We start from the raw sequence: 21,158 nt of genomic DNA, 5'->3' as shown, positions 1-21,158 counted from the left end.
AATATAATTGGTCTTTATCTCCACATTTAAAAATGCTTATCTCTTTCTTTTCTAGGTGAGAGGAGGGAACTGTCTATATTTTTTCATTGTCATAATATATATATGTTTATTGGTTTTTCGAGACAGGGTTTCTCTGTGTAGCTTTGTGCTTTTCCTGGAACTCACTCTGTAGCCCAGGCTGGCCTTGAACTCACAGAGATCTGCCTGCCTCTGCCTCCCAAGGGCTGGGATTAAAGGCATGCGCCACCACCACCTGGCTTGATAAATACATTTATAGTGATAGAAAATGATTTTTTGATAAATGTTTGCACATAGACTAGTTAGCTCAAGCTAATTAGCATATGCATTTCATATATGCTAATGTTTTATTTTTGTTTTTACATCCCAACCAAAATTTCCCTTCCTACATCTCCCAGTTCCTCCCTCCTTCTCCCCTCCTACCCATTCATTTACTTCTCCTCCTCTGTTTCTCTTCAGATATGGGTGGACCTCACATGGATATCAGCCAGCCATGGTATATCAAGTTGCAGTGAGACTAGGCACCTCCTCTTCTATTAAGGCTGGAGGAGGCAATACAGTAGGAGGAATGTAGGCAATGGAGTCAGAGACAGCTCCTGCTTTCCCTGCTACGGGTCTCACAAGAAGACCACATATATGCTAACTTTAAAAATGATGAGGACATCACAAAGTTCCAGAATAGGATATTATATGCTGTTATCTCTCAGCATTGAAAATACCTGTTATAGAGTCCATACTGGCATCCTGGTTCTTCTCACCCCACTGTTTACCCTAAACCTCTCCAGCTCATTAACTTCCCTTCCCCCAGCTTCTCATCCCTACAGAACCCTTCCATTTCATCCATGTGCCCTCTTGGTGCTCTCTTGGCCTCTCTCTCTCTTGCCCTCTCTGTTGGTCTGCCTCCTTAAACCCCCAACTCTCTTCATATGGCCCAGTTCAATGTACTGGCAATTAGCAATGTTTAGTCTCCTACTTTCTCTCCCTGCTCTGGATGCTTCAGATGCTTTGGGCTGTACTCTCCTTCATGTCTACAATAAAAACCTTTCACTCAACCATAAAAACACGTTACTATTAAAAACAAACAAGCCATACACAGAGAGTGTGTGGCAGCACACACAAGACCTGACAAATTCAAGCCAGACAGGGTCCCATCCCTAACCAAGAAGCTCTTTACAATTGATACCCACTGGCAAAGGGAAAATCAGTTTTCTCTAATGGAGTGTTACTGGGTATATCATACTCCATACTCCAGGGCAGAGTTGGCCAACACAAAATGAACTCCATGCTTTTTGGGAGGATTTTTGCTTTGGTATTATTTTTTGTCTAATTGCTTTTTGTTTGTTTGTTTAGACTTTTTTTAAGAAAAGAAAGAAAGAGCATAAAGTTGAGTGGATAGGGAGGTGAGGAGGATTTTGGAGGAACTGCGGGAAGGCAAACACGTTCAAAATATACTGTATGATGAATTATTTAATTATTTATAAAAACCAATTAAAGGCCAGGTGGTGGCGGCGGCGCATGTCTTTAATCCTAGCACTCAGGGTGCAGAGGCAGGCGGACCATGAGAGTCTACAGAGTGAGATCTAGGACAGGCACCAAAACTACAAAGAAACCCTGTGTGTGTATATATGTGCACCCTGTGTGTGCCTGATGCCCATGGAGGCCAAGAGAGTGTGTTGGATGGGAGGTACTGCACAGTGGTGCTGAGAACCAAACCAAGTGCCCTGTAAGAGCAGCAAATGCTCTTAACAACTGAGTAATTTCCCCAGCCCCTTGACTTAATTTTTTTTATTTCAAAAAACACTCATATTTATGTTAAGTGAAATAACACAGACAAAGAGGTAAAAATATGGTTTTGTGGGATATTTGTACACCGTGTGAAGAGGTATTGTTGTGGTTGGTGTAATAAAGAGCTGAATGGCCAACAGCTAGTCAGGATAGGATAGGTAGGATTTCCTGGGAGAGAGAGGAAGAAGAGGAAGAATCTAGGTGCTCGAATTATGGCAGCAAGATGCCAGGGAGACACTGGAAAGGTTGGACAGATGATACAGAGTAGAGGTAACTGAGCCATGTGGGAGAAAGTAGATTAACAAAAGCAGGTTAATTCAAGTTAGAAGACTAGTGGTGATGGCCAAGATTTCACATTTAATAATAAGTCTCTGTGTCATTATTTGTGGGCTGGCGATCTTGATAAGAAAGTACTGCCACAATATGGTGTGTTTTCTCTCATGTGGGGAACTTAGATTTAAAAGTGTGTGTGTGTGTGTGTGTGTGTGTGTGTGTGTGTGTGTGTGTGTGTGTGATTTATGTGCTGGTTTTGAAAGCAGAAAGAGGATCATGAGAGAGTAGAAAGAGATCTTAAGGCATATGGGAAGTAGAGAGGACAATGGAATTTACATATTAAGAAATTCAGGGGTTGGCAGGGCTGAAGGAAGAATCAACTAGAGGAAGCATAGAGGAGGGACCTGTGGGAGGGGAATGAATGAGAATACAGTATATGTATGAAGATGCTGCACTGAAACCCATTATTTTGTATGCTAGCCCAAAAATAAATTAAAAATATTAGTGACATTTGGTACATTGACGATATGGTGCAGCCAGCACTTCTGTCTGCTTCCATGACATTCTCTCCACTCCCAAAGAAGCCCTGCACTTATTAAAGCGTCTCACCTCCCCATGGTCCCACTCCGATTATCCCACATAAATGCTGGCCTGTTTCCTGCATTCTGCATCCTACATCTATGGCTGTGCCTTCTCTGGACATTTCACATGAACATACAACTTTGTTTGATGTGTTTAGATCACATTCCCTTCTTTCACAATCCATTCCTTTTCACCCACGTGTGTGTGTGTGTGTGTGTGTGTGTGTGTGTGTGTGTGTGTTGAATTTTAAACCTATGAAGTAGTTTGTGCTGCCCATATACTCTTGAGTGTGTGGGCTTCCACTGGGTTATGGTCAAGTTATGGGGGGCACTCCTTTAAAGAAAATGGACTCTCTCTCCTAGTAGCTATCAAATGCTAATGGCTCACTATTGGGACTTCACGCTCACTGTTCCTCTTCTGGCTGGGATTTGGGTTTGAGAGTTGGCCTTTTCCAGTTGAGTTATGTATCTTCTGAAATAGTAAAATAATTATGGACAATAAGTATGTAGGTCAGTTGAGTGACTTGCCTAGCATGGGTGAAGTCCTGGGTTCCATCCCCAGTACCACATGAAACCACGTGTGGTGGTGTATGCATGCCTGCAATCCCAGCACTCACAGGATGGAGGCAGTGGGATCAGAAATTCAAAGTCATTTTCTGCTACAGAGAAAGTTTGAGGCCAGCCTGGCTCGCAAAAATCAACACAAATGTAAGATAATTACGATACAAATGAATGCATGTGCACAGGTATCCTCTCAAGGGAATCTCTAGCCTCTGGTTCTTTCCCTCAGGGCTGTGTGTACTACAAGTGATCCAAGCACAGAGTGGTGAGTACATCTCCCTAGTACCCCCAAGGCTCCTTAGGGTTCAGCTAGTGAGAGGTCGGAGGGTGCACCATAATGCAAAAAGGATGTGTTTTCATTGAAGCTAACCTGGAGGCTGTGATTCCCTTCCAAGGCTCATTCCCTAAGCCTTCACTCCAGGCTCATCCCAGTTCCCTGGTGGCCCTGGAGCAGTCAGTTACTCTGCGGTGCCAGGGGCCTCGGGTCGTGGATTTATATCGAATAGAGAAACTGAAATCCAAGAAGTATGAAAATCAAGACTTTGTCCTCATCCCCCACATGAAAATAAACAATGCTGGACACTACCGTTGCTCGTATCAGAATGGGAGTGAATGGTCTCCCCCAAGTGATCACCTTGAGCTAATTGCTACAGGTAACTGGAGGGGAGGTGTAGCTGGAGAGTTGTCCTGTGTCCTGCCCAGTCCTGCAGCCACTCAGACCCAAATAAACACTCAGAGGCTTATATTATTTTTAAACTGTTTGGCCTAGTGGCTCAGGCCTTTTGCTAGCTAGGTCTTACATCTTAAATTAATCCATTTCTATAAATCTATACATGGCTTGTAGCTTACTGGTACTTTACATCTTGCTTCTCTGGGTGGCAGCTAGCAGCATCTCCTCTGCTCTGTCTTTCTCTTTCCTCTCTCTCTAGTTGGAATGTCCTACCTAAACTTATTCTGCCTCACCGTTGGCCAAACAACTTTATTTATCAACCAATTAGAACAACACACATTCACAGCACACAGAACAACATTCCATATCAGGGAGGGATGAAGTGCTGTTGGTCTTGTGGCTCTGAGGCTGCCTAGCCTTCAGTTCTAGACTTGGAGGGGGTGAAAGTGGAGCAAGTGGGTGCTAGGTGGTAAACTCCTAAGTTCTCTGGTGCTAGAGTTAGTATAAGACAAATGAGTCATTGGTCTTGTTTACTGAATACAAGGGTGGTGTCTCTGGGACAGTCATTAATCAAGACAAATAACATTTTAATGCAATACAAAAACATTAAAAAAAATATTGTTAGAGAATTTCATGCCTGCAAACAATGAAATGGGGCCATCACTGGAAAGGGTTTTCCTTCCTCCAGCAGCTGTCCACTGCCAGCAACTCCTCAGTTAGAGAGGCCCTCTCCTTTAATGCTAAACTGGCTTGATCTTGTAGAGGTAACTATAGCTGCTGCGAGATCATGTTTGCAATGCCTTGAAGACAGCATTTTGTAAATCTTCTCTATGTTTTTAATTGTTTTTCTACTCCCTCTTCCTCAGTGTGTCTTGAGTCTTAGAAAGCATGTACATAAATGTCCTGTGTAGGCCTGAGTTAGACTGTTGTGTATTCTAGGTCTTAAGTAAACACAGAAAACGTTTTATCTACAGAGTCATCTCCCCAGTGTGTTTCCTGTCTTTAACACAGCTTTCTTTCTTCCCAGGCGTTTACAGTAAGCCTTCACTCTCAGCTCATCCCAGCTCAGCAGTCCCTCCAGGCAGGGACGTGACACTGAAGTGCCAGACCCCACAAAATTTTGATCAATTTGTTCTATACAAAGAGGGGGATACTGGGCAGTACAAGGGAACCAAAAATTGGGATGGGGCTGATTTCCCCATCACCAAAGTGACTGCTGCTCACAGTGGGACTTACCAGTGTTACAGCTTTTCCAGCTCATCTCCATACCTGTGGTCAGCCCCTAGTGACCCCCTGGTGCTTGTGGTTACAGGTAAGTGGTCCAGATACAAGATTCTTTTCTTTTGCATATGTAATCCCTTGTAGAAATTTCAAGGGAGTTGGAGGTATGAACAAGGAGACCCTCCAGCTCCAATCAGCTTTGGAGATGTATGAAGGTCCTACAGCTGATATAACAAATCACCACGGACTCTTGCTGGCTCACCGTAACACAAATTTATTACCTTAACATTGTGAATATCTCAAGTCTGTGAAGGGTCTTACCTCTATAAAATAAAGCTGTCAATCATTGCAGTTCCAACCACAACAGGTAAGTTATAAAACTGACCTAAAGAATGCATCAAGAAAAAAATATTCAGCCTTTCAGATGATTAAGGACTAATAAACACAAAAAGGTGTTCCACATCACTAGCACCAGAGAAGTGCAGATTAAAAGGATTTTTGAGATTTCCAACTCACCCCAGTCAGAATGGTGGTCATCAAATACAATACAACACAACACAACACAAAACTAAATAAGAAATACTGACGAGAATGTGGACAAGAGTGGACTATAAAACAGTCCAGTCACTATGGAAGTCAATATAGATCTTCTCTAGCAAACTAAAAATGTATAACTCAGTCTTGTTTTCTGCACAGACACTTGCATAGCATCACTTAATTGTAACACTGTTTGCAACAGTTAAGTTATGGAACCAACCTACACGTCCATCAACAGAAGGATAGGTAAAGAAAATTAAATACAGTTCTTAAACAAAGGGGAATTTTTAGCCATGAAGACAAATATCACATGATCTCTCTCATTTGTGGGTCAGAGATTTATATAGAATCATAAAATCATATATTTACATACAACAGGAAAGGTGGAGCAGAACTATTCAGGGTTCTCAACCTGTGGGTTGTGATCACTTTGGAGGTGGAATGCCTCTTTTACAAGGGTTACATAAGACCAACATAAAACACAGAAATTTACATTATAATTCATAACAGTAGCAAAATTACAGTTATGAGGTAGCAACAAAAAATAATGTATGGTTGGGGGTCACCACAATGTGAGGAACTGTATTCAAAGTTCACAGTATTAGGAAGATTGAGAACCACTAGTCTAGGGGACTAATGGAAGGGATGAGAAAGTGGAGGAAGCAGGGCAAGGAGAATCTGTTCAAAGTACATTACATACCTATACACACACATACACATACACACACACACACACACATATACAGGTATATGCATTTTTGTATACAGATACACAAAATAGCCTTACATAATTCAGTATAATCAAATTAAAAAACCAATTAAAGACAACAAGAAGTTACAAAAGATCTCTGGTATATAAAATAATCAAATTAAATAAAACAAAATGCATCATTGAAAGTTTAGTGGCAAAATCTCTTTTGTTTCTATATTTTTTGGGGAACACTTTGGGTCTATCAGTTTAAAGTTGATTTGGACCAGTGGGTCATTCTTCAGTGACAAAGTCCTGGAAGAGAGGACTAGGTTATCAGAAGATAAAGAGGACTGAAGACAGAGAAGATAAGGAAGCTTGGGATTTGGAGGTCTTGCAATGCTATGACATGTAAAGCAAACTGATTAAGAAACACATCTTATTTACTATTTCCAGGGGAGAAATGGGATGAAGTCAGTAGAAACTATCATACTATGGGATAAAGTCAGCAGAAGGCTAATCAAGCTATGCTGCACAAGGGGAACATGGTATCTCAAGAGTATCACAGAGTAAGCTCATAGTGGTCTTATGACCGACAACTCCAGTCTCTTCAGGGGGAAAAGCCAAGTTCCCAGGAACTGAAACCTTAAGGACACGGAACTAGGATCCTTTTGTCCTTTCATCAGGGCCTCTGAGGAAGCCTAGGATCCATACCATTCTCTGTATTTTGTCATTGTGTAAAGTTGCCTGGGATAAACCTGAAGGAGGAAGGATTTATTTTCATTTACAATTTCAGAGGCTTCAGTTCATGGTTTTCTGCTTCTGTGTTCCTGGGCTCATGGTAAGGCAGAAGACCTCAAAGGCAGAAAGATGTATTAGGGCAAGGTCATTGAACTCATGGTAGCCAGGAAGGAAAATGATCATAGGAAGGGACTAAGTCAAGTTATACTCTCCAAAGACATACCCTCAGCAAATGACTTCCTCCAATCATGCTGCACCCTCCACACTTCTCCCACTACCCCATAGCACGTTCAGAATTTGATTTGAATCTATCAGTGGGTAAATCCACTGATTATGTTGGATCCTTTTTTGATGTAAATGTTCTCATAGACACACCTATAGATGTGTGTTCCTAGTTTCTTAGGCATCTCTTGGTCCAATAGGTTGAGAGCCAAGAGATATCACATACTTATTGTAAAAAATATAACAGTATTTACCTGGAAAGTAAAATCTGAAGGTTTTTCTTATTTGATTCTCCAAACCACAACTAATTATTAGATTTTATCCTTTAGCAGTTTTATTGTCTATGACTCTATGGTAATAACACAGCCTGAATAAAAATGATTAGTTTACCAAGAAAAAGAGATATAAACATATCAAAGATTATAAGACAGATGACCAGGATGACTATATATCTTCTAGACGTGACAGGGAAGCTGCCACCATGAAATCTCAACAATATGGCTGCCCAAACAAGACATGCATAATGATGGTTCCAGTTGACACTGCCAACTGGGTGAAATATCACATGGCCCCACTTCTGAATAAGAGCTACAGGCAGGCAATAAATGGTTGCTGAGAGAGGGAGAACTCATCTTTCCCAGGGATGAGCCTCCTGATAGTTTATTCAGTATCAAGTGGGACAGCCTGAAATGCATGTACATACGAACAACACTAAATATCCTCAATAGGTTATATATTGCATACACACACACACACACACACACACACACACACACACACACACACCAATAATGAAGAAGAGGTCATGAATTTGAGGTGGAGCAGGGGAGACATGGGTTGAGTTAGAGAGGAGAAAGTGTGAGGTGGTGGAAATGATGATACAGAACCTATGTAAGAAATTCTCAAAATATTAAATAAGAAACCAGTGAACATATAATAGCATAGCAACAGTTATTTTGCATTCATGAGTTGTTGAGTTCTAACTTTTGCTTTGATTTTTTATAGAACTTAATATTTTTTCTCCTTTTAAAATTTTATTTTTTAAATTCATGGTCTTATGTATCCCAAGCTGGTTTGAACTCATTCTGTAGTGGAGGATAACCTTGAACTTCTGAGTGCTGGGACTATAGGCTTGAGCCACTATGTCCAGTTTATGATTTTTCTATAGAATAGAAACAAGAAAACATTATTAAAAAACTGAAAGCCTGAATTGTTATAGATTATAAATATGATTTAAAATAATGAATGGAATGTATCTCTGTTAGGGCATATACTCAGCATGCTCAAGGCACCCATAGTCAATTACAAGCATTAAAAAAATGAATAAATAAATAAAAGGATAAAAGACTATCATATGACTACCATATGCTATTCCACTCTAACATTCAGAATACTGTATACTGTTTTAAATATTACCTCCTCTCCCACCACTCACTCCCTTTCACCCATTATTCCTGATGCATTTCCACAACTTTACCCATGGTTCTTGTCTCCACATATAATTCCTGGGGTCAAGTGCCAGTCAAGTGGCAACTGACAAGTGAGGGGATAGGTGACAAGAGTCTGTGGAAGACAAAGGTAAGAAAGCAGCTGTAGAGTGCACCAGGGAGCATGCCAAGCATGCTTTTCAACCCATTGGCAATAGAAGCATCTGGATACTCATTTGCTATGTGAGAAAAATCAAGTCATAGAAATGTTTCATTCTTTGCTCAGAATTCGTAGTTAACAGACTTACAAGGCACTGACTTCTCTTTTTCTGATTTCTCAGGACCCTCTGCCACTCCATCTCCCACAACAGGTGAGTTCAGTAGTTTCTGGTGTCTGGGGAATGAAGTTCTACAATGAAGGTGCCCTCAAATGTAGTCCCCAATTTCAAGAGGTGTATACTCATAGGCTTAATGGGCCAGAAAACATTTTGGTAAAAATAATAGGCAGTCTCATAGAAGACACTGGAGCCTCCTGAACAAGAGGCTAATAACTGGTTCTCTTATGACACCTGCTTAAAACTGAGATACAATTCACATACCATGTGTCCACTATACAAACACAAACCAACCAACCAACCAACCAACCAACCAACCAACCAACCAACCAACCAACCAACCAAAGCAATCATGACATGTGTTGGAAAGATTACTGCAGGTGTGGGGTTTGTCAAATAAAGCATATAATTTGAAAACTTTTAGTTTCTCTGAAGTTAAACAGAATTATCTTGTGACCCAGTAATTCAGAAATTCTTGGGCTGGCACTAAAAAATATTAAAAACTTAAAAGGAAAAGAAAATTGAAAACTTATTGTCTTAGTTATATTTTTTATTGCCATGATATTTACACTATGCCCAAGGTAACTTATAGAAAAAAAGAGTTTACTTGGCCTTACAGTTTCATAGGGTGAGTCTATGACCATCATGGAGGGGGAATATGGCAGCAGGCAGGTAGGCATGGCACTGTAGCTGTAACTGAGAGTTTGTATTCTGATCTACAAGCACATGGCAGAGAGAGTGCGAGCTAACTGATGTGGGCTTTTGAAACCTAAAAGCCCCCGCCCTCCATGACATACCTCCTCCAGCAAGGCCACACCTGCTAAACCTTCCCAAACAATTTTACCCGCTGGGTAAGAGACATTCAATTATATGAGCCCATGGAGGGGCATTCCCATTCAGACCACCACACTTAGGTTCATACAAGCTCCTATACTTGAAGGCTTATAACAGCATCATTCATACTGGCCCCAAAGTGGAAACATTTAAATGGCTATCAGTTGAGAAACGGTCCAATTCTTTGAAGCCATTGGGATATTTGAATTTAGTAATCTCAGCAGTTGGGCAATGTGTGCCAGGGAACCTTAGAGAACTCAGATACCTCAGAAAGGGTCTGGAGAGTGGGGCCACTTGGGATGAACTGTCCTTATTCTATTTCCTCATAATATTCCTGCTCAGAACTCTTAGAAGCCTCCAAGAGACCTTCTGTCTTACCCACAACCAAGCTATCTACAACTGGTAAGTAGGCATTTAAAGCTTAAAACAAAAGGGGCACTGGGATGGGTTTCTGTTTCCTACTAGCAAAGTCTGTAGACATTTTTCTTTGAGTCAGAATTTCATGTAGCCTAGACTGGCTTCAAACCCACTATACAGCAGAGGATGACCTTCAACTTCTGGTTCTCTTGCCTTCACCTCTTGAGTCCTGGGATTTCAGGCATGTGCCATCATGCTCAGTGGTGCTGGGTATCAAACTTAGGGCTTAATGTATGCTAGGCAAAGCATTTAACCAGCCAAGTTATCATTCTGACCCCCATTTATGTTTTTATTTGTTTTTGTAGAAGGGTCCCACTATGTAACCCTAGCTGGCTTCAAAGTTGCTATGTGGACAAGGGTGGCTCCAGATTCACAAAGACCCATTGGCCTCTGCTTCCCAAGTGCTGGGATTAAAGATGAGTGTTACCACACCAGGCCCACATTTATGTTTTATATGCACATTATACATATAGCCTAAAGGCAATTTTACATAATTATTTTTATTTAAAAAATTGTACATACAGTATATTTTGATCATACTCATTCCCCTCCCCAATTCCTCCCAGACCATCTGAGTTTTGACTGAAGTCTGTCCTATGAAAATCAGGTGTGGATATTTTTTCACTTGTGGCATCCTGTCACTGCTTAGAAAAATCAAATTTTGTAATTTCATGTTTTGGATTTCAAGATTAGCAATGCTTAATCTGTACTATTATTGCTAAGTCAACCCATTGCATTGTAGTATCAATTCCACTTGATAGATAATACAATCAATTAGCAATGCTTAATCTGTACTATAAGTCAACCCATTGTATAATAGTATCAATTCCACTTGGTAGATGATAGCATCGACTCACAGTTGTTGAGATACTTCTCAGAGGTCCCTTATACAATAAGTGCTTTATGGGGAAGTCAATCTGAGCAGCCTGACTCTATGGTTTGCATTCTTGTTAAGTGCCATGGACTTCTGCCTCACAAATACATGAGAACACGTTTATCTCCAGCAGGGACAATGTTTTCATTTGTTCACCCTTGGCCCTTTTTTTCATTCTTAGAGAAGTCTATGAATATCACTTTCTCTCCAGAGGGATCAAGCCCTCCCTTTGGTAAGTGGTCCTGTCCATATCCACTTCCTTTTGTATTCCATCTATGCATTCAGAGCAGATTATTTTCCCTGTACATGGAATATGTAGATCTGTTCTCTTGGGACCTGATGCATAAGACATCAAGAGGAGTAGAATATTAGCATATGGAATTCAGAAGTGATCATGAAGATTAAATGGGAGGGTTGAAATTTCCCCAATAGTCAAATAAGGACATTTCCTCTCTCCTTCAATCTCTTACACTTATCTTTTATAGGCCAGCAATATAATCCAGGTGTTGGTTGTCTGAGGAGGGATTGTACTGGGATTCTAGGAAGGGATCTATGAGAGTATCACTGGATAAAGAATTGGACTTATTCACTTCTGACCCTTGGTGGGGATGGAAGGACTCTATGGGAAGGTGATGAGCATCTGAACTGTTGGAATAGAATAGAATCTCAATCAGGGATATGGAGTGGGGCCTAAAGACGAGCCTTTTTAGTATCTGTTTTCAACTTTCTTTTGTTTAGGTTTTTCCCACCAGCACAATGTCAAGGGGAATCTGGTCCGGATATGCGTTGGTGCCATGATTATAGTATTCCTGGTGGGGCTCCTGGCAGAGCATTGGCACAGTCGGAAAAAATGCCTGCCACATAGGATCAGAGCTGTGCAAAGGCCACTCCCACCACTCCCACTGACCTAGAAATAACATGACTTGTAGGACAGGGGTTGGCTCAAGGTTCATCAACATTAGAGCCCCAGTCACGGATACACTCGAGAATGTGTGTGGAGAATGAGCGCAGAGCCCACAAGGTAGGACAGAGGTCCATACGCCTTCTTGGTGTTTGATCAAGCAGTTGAGTCAGTGTCTACTTTGTTCTGAGAACTCCACATGAGATGGAAAATCTAGGGAAGTCTATCTCTTTCCTGATACCTTGCACACTGTAGATATCATGACAGGCCTGTGTAATGGCATTTCTTCAAGCTTCTCTAACATAGATTCTAGGTTGATTTACCTGGCTTACCGAGTTGACCTGTTTCATCCTTTACAGATCTAGTGTTCTTTGCTAGTCTGTGTTCCTCTATGGTACTCCATAGATTTAGCCTTTACCCTAACTCCATCTTGAGTCACTGTTGGATAAATCTGTGTCACATTTTAGAATGGAAATCTGTTCTGCAGGAAGGCGGCTAGGGTGTTACTTTTCATTAATATATAATAATCTCTACGATCAGCATAGTCTTTTTCTTGTTTACAGCAGATATATTTCAAGACTCCAAATGGATGCCTATAAGTACCAAATCCTGTACACATGTTTTTCCTACATATATTTTTTGTATTTTGACACAATTAAAATAAGTATCTGACCAGAAGCTCTGTGACATTTGATCTGCTAATCAAGATGGCTACTACATCCCCATGAGCAGGCAGGCCGTGTATTCACATCCAAAAGGTTGATTCATGTACTATAATGAGATAGTATAGGATGACATGAGAGTTTATCCTGCTACACAATTTGAATATTATAATTTATGGAATTTTTCCACTTAATATTTTCAACCTAAGATTGATCATATGTGATGGAAACCATATAAAGCAAGACTACACAGAAGGAAGGAGACTCTCTCAAAAACAAAACAAAGCACACCTATGGCTTCCTTCATATTAGAAAGGGTCCTAACCTTGTCTGAAAAGCCAGAATAGTCAACTACATATAGAGAGAAGGATAGTGGAAGGGAATGCTGGAATACTGCTTGATGAGTTTAGGACAATAGATTTTTAGTGTGAAGATTGTTTTGGAACTAGATAGAGGTGATTGTTTTCAAACATGGCCAGTGTGCTAAGAGCCATTGAATAGTTTACTTAATTCAGTAAGGCAGCTGAGCAAACTAGAGAGTGTCTATTATCCTAGTACTTGGGAGGAGAGACAGGAAGATCTTGAGTTCAAGACCAGCTTGCACTACATGAGTCCCTATTTCTAAAACAGATACAGTCTTGTGACCAAGATAACCATAATGTACTGTCTAAAGAGCACAGAATGGTTTTTAAATGTTTCGACATAAAAAGGTATATTAAATAATGTATATGTGTGTACCTCATAAAATGTGCAATTTTTATTATGTCTGTTAAATATTTATTTAGGGAAAAGATAATGTACATAAGATAATGTCTTACACACCCCCAAATCTTAAGAGGAAAACCCTTTTCTTTGGTACTCATCTCTACCTGGAGCAATGTCTCCAAGGAAACATGGTATTATATGGGAGATACTTGTCATTTTGCTGTCAAGTCTGGGCATCCAGCTAGGGGCTGGTCCCTTCCTGGAAACTGAAAATCCTATTTTGCTGGTATTTTCAGTCTTCAGGTTAAAGTACGTGTTTCTTAGAGACAATGGAAAGGGTGGCTGGCTAGCTGTTACCATAGATAGATATTGCTATTGGGATTTTTTTGAGCTTATTTATTTTGTGGTGTTGTAGTTGGAACTTAAGGCTTCTCACATGAGGCAAATGGATGTACCTGAAAAAAAAAGTCATCCTGAGCAAGGTAACCCAGACACAGAAAGACAAACAGTATATACTCACTCATAAGTGGATATTAGATGCAAAGTGTAACAAGGCTACAATCCACAAACTAAGAGAAGCTAGGTAAAAAGGAGGATCCTAAGAGGGACACACATGGATCACCCCAGGAAGGGGAAATAGTTAAGATCTCCTGGGTAAACTGGGAGGGGAGTACAGGGAAGGGGTTGGGAACATGAGTGCTTGAGATGGCAGAGGACAGGGAAATATGGCTTCATAGGAACAGACTTCCATAAGCTCTGTTTACTTCCTCTAGGAAACCCCTTACCCATTCAATCTCAGCAAGTCCTTGTGTCCTTGAGATGCAAACATGGATATACTACAATGCCACTGAATTGCTAAAGTGGACATCATTATGGAAGGATGATCTTGCTATACACCTTACCAAAGTACTCACAGCAAGAACTTCCTTCCTGGTTAACAATGGGAATAGATCCAAAACATGTATATGCATAGTATCTGCAGGAGGGTAAAGACTTATTCTCTCAGAAGTCAGTAATGGGCTGAGGCTGGCAATCCAGTTAAATTAGTGCCATGAGAACAAACACTACTTTGCTTGCTCACCTCCAGACATTTGTAACATTCATGTAGATGATAGTGATCCCTCATGTCATGTCTCAGTGTTGGGTATGGTTTGTAGATGAGTCTGAGAGTGTAACATAAGATATACATCAAGAAGATGAATTAAGACCCCGATTAAAGGGCTGGAGAGATGTCTCAGCTCAGAATGCCTGCTGCTTTTGAAGAGGACCTGAGTTTGATTCGAATGGCTCACAACTGCCTGTAACTCCAGCTTCAGGGCACAATTCTTACCCCCACAGGCACCTGCTACATGTGTACATGCACATATAGATACAAATACACACAACCATGAAAAAAACCGCTGGTTAAAATAAAAAGTTTATGGTTGGGGAGGTCATAGCCTCTAGTGTGTATCCTGCTATTGTTAGTTAGCTAAATGGGTATGCTGTCTAATCGCCCTCTACATTTTAAAGTTTATTCTTGTAGACCTAGATTGCTCTTAACCTGGGTCAGAGAAACTTCCTGGGCTACAAAAACAAAATCACAACTAGTCAAGCCTATAATCTCTGTGCTGGATTGGTGGAGACAAGTTCACAGAGCAGTCAGTTTTGTCAAATCAGGGAGTTCCAAGTCTAGTAAGAGACCCTGTCTCAATAAGGTAAAGACACCAAACACTGACCTCTGGTCTCCACATGCACATGAATGAACACACATGCAAACACAAGATTCATATGGGGATGTAACTCAATGATAGACAAACTCCATAGCTACTGTGACCCACATAGTGTGGATCTTAAAACCCTCACTGGAGTGTCAAGATGGTGAATAAAGGACAGATAGACACCCATGAAGAAAATCTGGGATCAGATGAATTTCTGCTACTATTAGAGGGTAAAAACTACTTCCAGCAACCCAGAACATCAGTGTGTTTATGAGGTATAGCACAAGGAGAGAGGTTAGCGAATTTTGACAGGTGGTCACTGTAGATAAGCAGTTTTTGGTTGTAAATGCGATGGTTAACATTAAATGTTTTAATTGCCATGCTTGAGAGATAAACAAAATATTCCCATAATATGTAAGCCTGTAGCTTGGACAAGCTTTACCCTAGCAGCCCACGTCCCTTTTCCCCATGACATTGAAGACTGTTCTTTAGTTGTAAAATTTGCTGTTATTGCAAGATAGTTAAGTCAGAAGGTTAACTGCTCTTTCTGCTTTTGTAACCAAGCTTGCTTACTCTGCAAAATACAATGTAATGTTGTGGTCTTTGCCTTTAAAAGGCCTGGACTGATGTAACTCAAGGCTGCGTTTGGGGAGTGCTCTCAGGTGCAGTCCTGGAACCAATCAGCCCAGGTGCCAATATTTAAATAAAAAGCTTCTTAAGATATTAAAATATATTCATGTTCATGGTGGTCTGAGTGACCCCAGACTCATAAGAGTAAACATCCAGGAGGAAAAAAGCTGCAGTTGATAGTCTTTACACACACTTGCCACTCAATTGCACTTTGACTCTTTAGGAAAGCTTTGCTATCCCTCTTTTGCCTCGCCTGGGTGAGTAAGCCTTAGCTAATCCTGTGGAGCTGAGGCACTAGAGTCCTGGACATGGCCAAGCCTAGGTAAATAATACATATTCAGTCAGGCTTTTGCTCTCTCAGGGCTTCTTCCACTCCCTACACCTAGCTGTGCAAGGCCTTGGCTTGATCCCCATTGCTGCAAACAAAACATAAAAGCAGAACTCAGCATCCACTGGTAGGGCTATAGAAATAGGTGCAAACAATTGCCTCATTCATTTCCTGTTGTGTATTCTCCTCTGTTGTCTAGCAATTTCTTCTGAGATAACACCTTCCTTCTTGGAGGGAATTACTTTAAGGTGCAGAGTGGTCTAAAGGAAGGTGAAACATCCTGCCCTGTGGGGCAGATCCTGAAGCTCAGGAAGTATGCAAGCCAATGCTTCAGAAAGACCCTGAATCTGACCAGATATACTAGGGCCCTTCTTCTCTAAGCATGCACAAGTAATAAAGATGCTAAGAGACACTCTCAGACAAGACCAGCTGCCTGGCAGAGACTCTCCAACCTGTTGAACTACCTGCAAGCTGTGCATCATGCTCCACATTGTCAGCTTTTTTGAATTATCACTCACACTGGGGTGGATTTTGGTGATGCAGACATCTTTGAGTCAATGCTTCTTCTGCAAAGTAACCCCAATAAATCTCATTGGTTCACCAAGTTGGATTTTCATAGTATCCATACTTTGATCTGTCATTGGCTCCCTATCTAGTGGTGTGTAGCTCACATCTACCCAGGAATGGTGTCATATATTACCCTACAATCTCTTTTCAGTTTTGTGGGAACCCATTAGTAAACAGTATTTTACAAATGCTTTCACCTTTATTTCTCAATAAACCCGTGATATAACATTTCACATGTAACATTGTTCAGTGACTTGTGTGGAATAAAGGATAAAGACATTGAGCCCAGTTACCAACAAATCAGAGAGGGTGACCAGAGCAAGGGCCTTCATCCACACCTTCAAGGCCCATTACTCATTTGGAGGGTAGAGATGCCAGGTGGCCTCAAAAGATGAAATGAGGCAAAGGAGATCCCTTTCCCTTCAGATCTGATCGGTCGTTGTTAATGGTCAATTGTGGATGGCTATTTTTCATTTCTTGGATCAGCCTCTGGATACCAGGGTTAACGTCAAATTTCAACCTAGGTCACAACCAGGGGAGAAAAATGTTTTCTTGTTGCTTCAATAAACTTCATTTAAAATTCCCACATGCCTTAAATGTCTCATGGGTCACTAACAATATACTGCAAGGTAGAATTGCATATTGATACTTTAAATTTTATTTGAGTGCATGGTATATGCATATGTGCCCACATATGTGTCAGTGGACTAAACTCCTGTGGCTTCATCTAGAGGCCAGAGGTGGTTATAGGGATGTCTTTCACAATCAATTCTTTACCCTACTGCCCAAATTCTGATTTTATTTTTTCATGTATGAGTGTTTTGCCTGCATGTATGTATGTGTACTACATGTGTGCCTGGTGCCTGTGGGAGCTCAGAAGAGGCCACTGAATCCATGGAATTGGAGTTACAGATGGTTGTGAGCCACCATATGGGTGCTGGAAACAAAACCTGGGTTCCCTGCAAGGGCAGCAAGTACTTTTAACTGCCGAGCCCTCTGTCTACCTCCCCCGCCCCTCTCAACTATCTCACTTTTTTTTGAGTCAGAATCTCTCACTGGCATCCTGCAATTCACCTCTTTGATTAAACTGGCTGGTCAGTAAGCTGCCTGAATCTTCCTGACTCCACCCCCAAGTACCGGACTTATAGACCCGTATGGCCTAGGGCTTTCGTGTGGGTATTGGTAATTCAAACTAAGGTCCTCATGTTAGCACAGCAAGAGTTTTACATACTAAGTTAACTTCCAAGCTCCAGCACATTGGGTCTCCTTAGCCTATGCTAGCCTCAAACTCATTCTGTAGCTGGGGATGGCCTTGCCTTCCTGATCTTCCTACCTCCATTTTCCAAGTTTACTGCCACACTGGTTTTATACAGTTCTGAGGATCAAATTCAAGGCACACCCCAGGCAAGTACACTACCAACTGAATTACACACTTAGACTGAATATTGATTTATTGGGGGAAAAGGTTTCTGTAGTGAAGACACTGCATAGCCACGGATCCTTCAGTCCTGACCGTACTGTATTTTGAATCAGTGTCTCTGACTGAAACAGGAGCTTGTAGATAGGCTAGATGAAGCTGTTTAAGTGCTTGGGACTTGCCTGTCTCTGCAATCCCAGCTTTGGAGAGGCAAACACATACCTTCACGTCTGGCATGTATGTGGGTTCTTCGGTGCTCATGTTTGAGCAGCAGTCACTTCCTGAAGTAAGCCATCTCCCCAGCCACTTTTTTCATTTGTGCTCTTTCAAAAGAGCACCTCAGGCTAAGGAATGCTTGACATTCAGAATGTAAGCCCAATTGTGGCAGTCTTATCAGAACCTCCCAAGATCCGGAAATCAGGGCTGAGCCATCACACCAGGTTTACACTATTCTAGAGACACCATGTTAGACTTGCTCTCACTAATAAGACAAATGTTTAACAGTTATGGCTTCTTGGTCTCCTGTGCAGTGTTGACTTCATTATCCGACCCAGTTTCCCCATCAGTGCAACAGAAAGGTTAAGGAGAAGGTTGTTAAGAATGACTGCCGGATGTGGTAACCCACGCTTTTAATCCAGCACTCAGGAGGCAGAGGCAGGCAGATTTCTGGGTTTGAGACTAGCCTAGTCTACAAAGTGAGTTTCAGGACAGTCAGGGCTATACCAAGATATCTGGTCTTGAAAAATTAAAAAAAAATTTTGGTGACCAAATGTCAATGGATAAAGCTGATTGCCAGATGTCAACAGCAAACCATTTAGTAGCACTGGGTATCTCACCTCCACCAAAACCACCATGTAGGAAACAATATATATGAAATAGAAAATAGGATCACACCTGAGTGTTTGAAGGGGGCAAACATTACATTTCAAGTCTTCACAGAATGTCTTGACTGCATCAGTTCCCAAGTTGTTCTGAGACAGGTCTAGAGTGTTCAGGCTCTTGTTTTTTCTGAGAGTCTCAGAAATGTCTTTGCAGTTGTTTGGAGTCATGAAGCATCCACACAGCCTTGTAGACAAAATACAAAACGTAACTCATTGTGTCTTACCCAGCACTGGATTCCTGCATACTTCAGTAGCCACCTTCCATGCAAGCTAGGCTTATTGGTACAATAGTGGCAGCACAGTTATGGGGGTTACCAATAGCTTTCTGATTGGATTTCAGGCTGCTGCAGATGAGGCATTTCTAGTACTGTGAACATAGTTGAAAGTTCCCAAGTGGGGAACCTGCTGTTAGTTCACTAAACAGTCATGTTGTCAAACTGTCTAAGAAACATTTATGTGTATAACTACAGATCTGTGTTGCTCTCAAGTTTAGTCCGAGAAGCTTCTTTTTACAGTGAATATGGCTAGTAAGGAAACTTATAACTGGCCACAATGCTGAGAATAAATGAAATGCTCAGCAGTGGAGGGCCATTTGCATCAACCTCTCTCTATTCAAGGAAATATCTTGTAAGAGGTAGACACACTAAGAGCTGGAGCATGGAGAGGATCAGTGTGAAAGGCTGTCATCTGGACACTGCACGACTATCATGCACATGAACTTACAGCCAACGTAGCGACCTGGACAAGACCTGTACAGAGCAAGCCAGTCACAATTTCAGCATGGATGAGGGAGGGCCTCCAGAGTCCCCACCCAGCTGATGGAAGGAGAATCACTTTGGAGATGAAGACATGGAAGGTTGCTGATGTCTCCACACTCATGTGCATATGATCAATATTCACTGGACTAAGGGTGATAATTTAATAAAAATAGTAATGATAATACTATTATAACAATAACAATAATAAAAGAGAACATGAAGTTGGGAAGGGGATGGGTTAGGTCGTTTAAGAAAAGACTTGGGGGTAGTGGAAGGATGGATATGAACCAAATACATGGTATATATGTATGAGAATTTCATAGACTAAAAATATTATGTATTTAAGAAATAGCTCATTAATTCAACCAATGCTATGATCATTATCCTGTATGACAGGCACACAGTTGCAAGCACTCAACAGTAAGCAACAAAAGCTTCTGCCCTCAGGGCAACAAAATAGTGTATACTCTGTAGTATGACATTTACAAGGAAAGATTATGAAAGGAAAGAAGGGAATATCTGTGGGTGGTATGAGAGAGTTAAGAGAATTGTAGCAGTTAGGATTAGTAGATGTCCAGGACAGGGAAAGGGCCTGATGTTGGCTTACCAGTGTTATGTGGAACAGTATCAAACTGAGCGTGTTGTACATGTGTATAATCATACACCATTTGGAAGGCCAAGACAGTAGGTTGGATAGATTGATGCAAGCCTAGGGTACACAGTGAGACCCCATAAAGCAAGCAGAGAAGTCAGGGCAGGTCAAGGTAATAAAGCAGAGCAGAACAGAGCAAAATATGTACATGATGTATACAAAGCATAGCATCAAGACAGACCCAGAGAAGGCTGTAGGAGATGAGGTCATAGGCAGAGGCCAGCCCACAAAAGATGCTCAAGTCACAGCCAGATTCTGCTTGGACTGAGATAGAAGCCACTGATGGTTTTGAGCAGAGGGATGATGTGAGTGATATAAAAGTGACCATAAAAGTTATTCAATGTGACTGGAGTTTTAGCTCAGTTGGTAGAATGAACAAAGCTTCAAGTTTGATTACCAGTACCACATTAGACTGGGCATGGTGGTGTATGCCAGTGGTCCCAGCACTTCAGAGGATCAGAAATTAAAAGTTATTTTCTGAAACAGTGAATTTGAAGCCAGCCTGGGATACAGGTGGGGGAGGACTAGTGAGATGGATTGGTGGATAAAGGTCAAACTTGATGACCTGCATTGGATCCTTAGAATCCACAAAGTAGGAGGGACCAGTTCCCATTCATTGTCCTCTGACCTTCACACTTGTGTTATGGCATGCTCTAGTTCCCTTCTCCACAAAATAGATAAGTGTAGTAAAACAAAAACAAAGTTTAAGAAGAATACCCACAGGAAACAAAGAGGTCAGAATGCAGTTTTGTGAAATCAACACAAGCTCCTAG

At 41.3% G+C, this 21,158-nt stretch overlaps 2 protein-coding genes across 2 annotated transcripts in view; one reads left to right on the top strand and one right to left on the bottom strand.

Annotated features, from left to right (window-relative positions):
- The window catches only part of LOC118591934 (leukocyte immunoglobulin-like receptor subfamily B member 2), a 76,176-nt gene extending 64,081 nt beyond the window's left edge, over positions 1–12,095 (top strand). Inside the window, exons 16-22 of the mRNA XM_036200366.1 lie at positions 3,448–3,483; positions 3,614–3,871; positions 4,916–5,200; positions 9,066–9,104; positions 10,236–10,295; positions 11,366–11,416; positions 11,923–12,095. Coding sequence (XP_036056259.1) covers positions 3,448–3,483; positions 3,614–3,871; positions 4,916–5,200; positions 9,066–9,104; positions 10,236–10,295; positions 11,366–11,416; positions 11,923–12,095 — 902 coding nt within the window. The remainder of the gene's footprint in view (positions 1–3,447; positions 3,484–3,613; positions 3,872–4,915; positions 5,201–9,065; positions 9,105–10,235; positions 10,296–11,365; positions 11,417–11,922) is intronic.
- A 4,966-nt stretch (positions 12,096–17,061) lies between these two features.
- The window catches only part of Nlrp2 (NLR family pyrin domain containing 2), a 49,390-nt gene continuing 45,293 nt past the window's right edge, over positions 17,062–21,158 (bottom strand). The window contains exons 10-11 of the mRNA XM_036200330.1: positions 18,989–19,159; positions 17,062–17,197 (exon numbers count right to left, since the gene is read on the bottom strand). Of these exons, the coding sequence (XP_036056223.1) occupies positions 17,062–17,197; positions 18,989–19,159 (307 nt within the window). The remainder of the gene's footprint in view (positions 17,198–18,988; positions 19,160–21,158) is intronic.

This window comes from Onychomys torridus, chromosome 1 (assembly GCF_903995425.1).
Source record: "Onychomys torridus chromosome 1, mOncTor1.1, whole genome shotgun sequence".
Taxonomy (NCBI): domain Eukaryota; kingdom Metazoa; phylum Chordata; class Mammalia; order Rodentia; family Cricetidae; genus Onychomys; species Onychomys torridus.
Note: the sequence above shows the minus strand (reverse complement) of the source record. Positions and strands in the feature narration are given on the sequence as shown.